Source organism: Sinocyclocheilus anshuiensis, unplaced genomic scaffold (genome assembly GCF_001515605.1).
Source record: "Sinocyclocheilus anshuiensis isolate Anshui unplaced genomic scaffold, SAMN03320099.WGS_v1.1 C33220831, whole genome shotgun sequence".
Lineage (NCBI taxonomy): Eukaryota > Metazoa > Chordata > Actinopteri > Cypriniformes > Cyprinidae > Sinocyclocheilus > Sinocyclocheilus anshuiensis.
The window spans coordinates 1,906-4,725 of record NW_015622084.1 but is presented as its reverse complement, the minus strand read 5'-3'; the positions used below and the strand labels follow the sequence as shown (position 1 = coordinate 4,725).

General features: G+C 39.3%; 1 protein-coding gene across 1 annotated transcript; it reads right to left on the bottom strand.

Annotated features, from left to right (window-relative positions):
* Window positions 1-104: 104 nt before the first annotated feature.
* On the bottom strand, window positions 105-2,388 carry LOC107683356 (potassium voltage-gated channel subfamily C member 1-like). Its single transcript, XM_016479408.1, has 3 exons — window positions 2,337-2,388; window positions 1,155-1,340; window positions 105-523 (listed from the first exon to the last, which is right to left on the bottom strand). Exons 1-3 carry the CDS (start codon window positions 2,386-2,388, stop codon window positions 396-398), a joined length of 366 nt encoding a protein of 121 aa, XP_016334894.1. The 3' UTR covers window positions 105-395.
* Window positions 2,389-2,820: the final 432 nt, after the last annotated feature.

Below are 2,820 nucleotides of genomic sequence, written 5' to 3'. Positions count from 1 at the left end.
TTCCCTGTGAGTGAATCCAATTAATAGCAACTATTCCTAGCAACTACTGAAAAATATAGGGGTGCTGATTATATGCTGTACAATATATCGATGTATATAGCAGGATATTCTTTTGAATGTGATCAGAAATGACCGGTTTATGTTGTTGCTGTCAGTGGTGTAATTATTGTGGAAAGGTCACTCTAAGGTGTGATCCGAAGTCTATTCATACAGCAGGGGTCAGGGGTCAAACTAGAACAGGTGTGAGATAACATGAACGTGTGTTGGTTTTTATATCACTACATTTGCTGACGTTAATTGACAGCCTGTAAAGCTACATAGCGTGTAGGGGCCTTTTATTTATCTAAGGCTGCTGTGGGCTGTTTGAACGTATGACAGCGAAACAGGGATGGATCTCAGGTGGTGACCCTGGCATGGCCATCTTCTGGGCTGTGCGCCCAGCCTAGCTGCAGAAGTGGGTAACCCTGTGTGCCATGCGTCGGGCCGGCTGGCTCCGCCCCTGACCTCCCTGAGAACATTCCGGCTAGCATAAGACGGGAGAGAGGGAGAGATGGAAGGAGGTACAAACATAGAGACGCACCACAGCCATACAGTGGTGGAAGAAACAAGTAAAAAACAAACAACAAAGAAAAACAGAAAAAAGGGAAGATTAAGGTTGGCCCCAAGAGGCAGCTGTATGTGTGTTAATATGAATTTGACATAATGCAGCATGGTGTGAAAAAACTTATTTACAATATGTTAAAAGAGAAGAGGTTTGGCGAAATGTGACTTGTGGAAGGATCTGAGCGTGCAGGGAAGGGTCTTTATTCTGATACTCCCTGTCTCATTTTATTTACATATGAAAAATGTTGACAGTAGTGTTTTAAAAAATAATAAAAGTAAGGAAGTGAAACTTTTTGACTAAAATCGGAGATGGCTGAGGTGGACATTTACGTCGAAATTTGGTCTCATTTGTGATTAAACTGCAGTTATTAAACTGCATCATTATAAACTGTCTGTTGTGGGCGCGCTCTGCTTGTCTGTATGTTCGGACTGTGGTTATTTACTGTGTAATGCACCTAATATATACATATGTGTGTGTGAGTGTGTGTGAGTGTGAGTGTGTGTGTGTGTTTATGTATGTCAGGCAATAGCCTCACACAGTGGTTACATACCCTTCCTCACTCGGGTGCCCGTGTTTGTGGATCGTCCTCCGACGTTTAGCAGAAAACACGGAGTGTCTCCCCGCGGCTGGCTTGGGTTAAAGATCTGACCGTCCTCAGGGGAATTGGCTTGGTCTATGTGGGGACAATCCTCATTGGCCAGTGCTGCTTTAGCTGCCTCACCGTTCACTTTGGGATCTTCAAACACACAAACAAGTAAGTAAGAAGAACATGTAGCCATGGCGATACACCAAGACTGATGCAAGAGAGGGCTTGTGCAGGACAGAGAGATAGGCAAGGGAAGGTAATGGGAAGCCCTGCTGGGGACATGGATGTTATGTATGCATGCATTTATTTATTTTGGGGTTGCGAGCATACCCATTCAACAACAAAAGTAATATTAACATGTTATCCTAGTCACAGTATTTTATTAGTAGTTTCTCATCATATTTGATCTGCACTGCCTACACGATTCTGGGAAACAACACTCCAAAAATAATAAAAAATGTCTGAAAACCACAAAATTTACTACACATGCTTTTTCACTGGTTTAAATAAATTAATAAATAAGCACTAAAAAGCACTAAAAATCCTGAAAGAACCCAGTAATTTAAGATGTCTTTGATCATTTTTATATTTAATGTGCAATTTAAGCACAATATACATATAGAAATAGTACAAATATTTTTAATAAATACGTCTAGTTTCCATTTGCGAAATGTTTTTTTCCCATCATTTTCCATCTGTTATTCGTAATCTAAATTAACAACCAAATTATTTTTATTTATTTATTTAATTATTATTTACAACTTGTGAGCATGGGGCTAGCAACACCAAGGTCATGGGTTCAATTCCTTAGGAAAGCATAAACTGATCAAATGTATAGCTTAGATGCAATTTAAGTTATTTTTTTATATTTGATAATGGCTGCAAAATGCATAAATTATAATATCTAATTGTATCCAACTTTTTTTACCCACATATGAATTGTATGGGAATAAATTTAGCTATGCATTGGTTAACATTAAAAAAATCTCCTAGTACTGCAAAAAAAAAAAAAATCTTCTGTTTTCAGCAATATGCAAAAAAATGCAGCTCTAGTTTTTCTCCAAAGAAAGGGAGAGGAGCACTGAATTATAGGCCCCAGCCACGGTGTAATATATAGAAACAGCTCATAGCGACTAGCCTGTTCACCTGTGAGCTCTCTGGCAGCCAGAAGCTTCTGCTCACTCAATTTACACCTCATCGATCAGACCTGTGAGAAGGGTAGCGCTGCCAGAGCTCCTCAGGGGAAAAAGCACTGTGAATATCTCCCACCTGGATTTTCCATTGTATTGCCAACACTGATTCATGCACGCTCTAACTAACATATCACTATCAACAAAAAGAGTATCTATCAGCAACTACGGCAGGCTTCAACTTTGTGGTTATTCAAATGGGACGTGAGTCCTGTTGGTAATATTAGAGTGGCTACATTTCATTATGGTCTATTGATAGATAGTACAACATGCACACCCTGTAGACGTAGACACATATACACTATGGTTTACATTAACATTGTGACTCTACAAAATATTGATACCTTCTTAAAGGGATAGTTCACCCAAAAACAAAGTGAAAATTCTGTCATCATTTACTCACCCTCATGTTGTGCCAAATCTGTGTGACTTATTGTGTA

Bases quoted from the DNA above. Each gene is read 5' to 3' on its own strand.
- LOC107683356 (XM_016479408.1), bottom strand. From the start codon at position 2,388: ATGAGGTGTAAATTGAGTGAGCAGAAGCTTCTGGCTGCCAGAGAGCTC. The intron at 1,341-2,336 runs GTGAACAGGCTA...GTGTGTTTGAAG, and splicing joins GGCTGCCAGAGAGCTCACAG to ATCCCAAAGTGAACGGTGAG. The intron at 524-1,154 runs GTATGTAACCAC...GTCTTATGCTAG, and splicing joins GGGCACCCGAGTGAGGAAGG to CCGGAATGTTCTCAGGGAGG.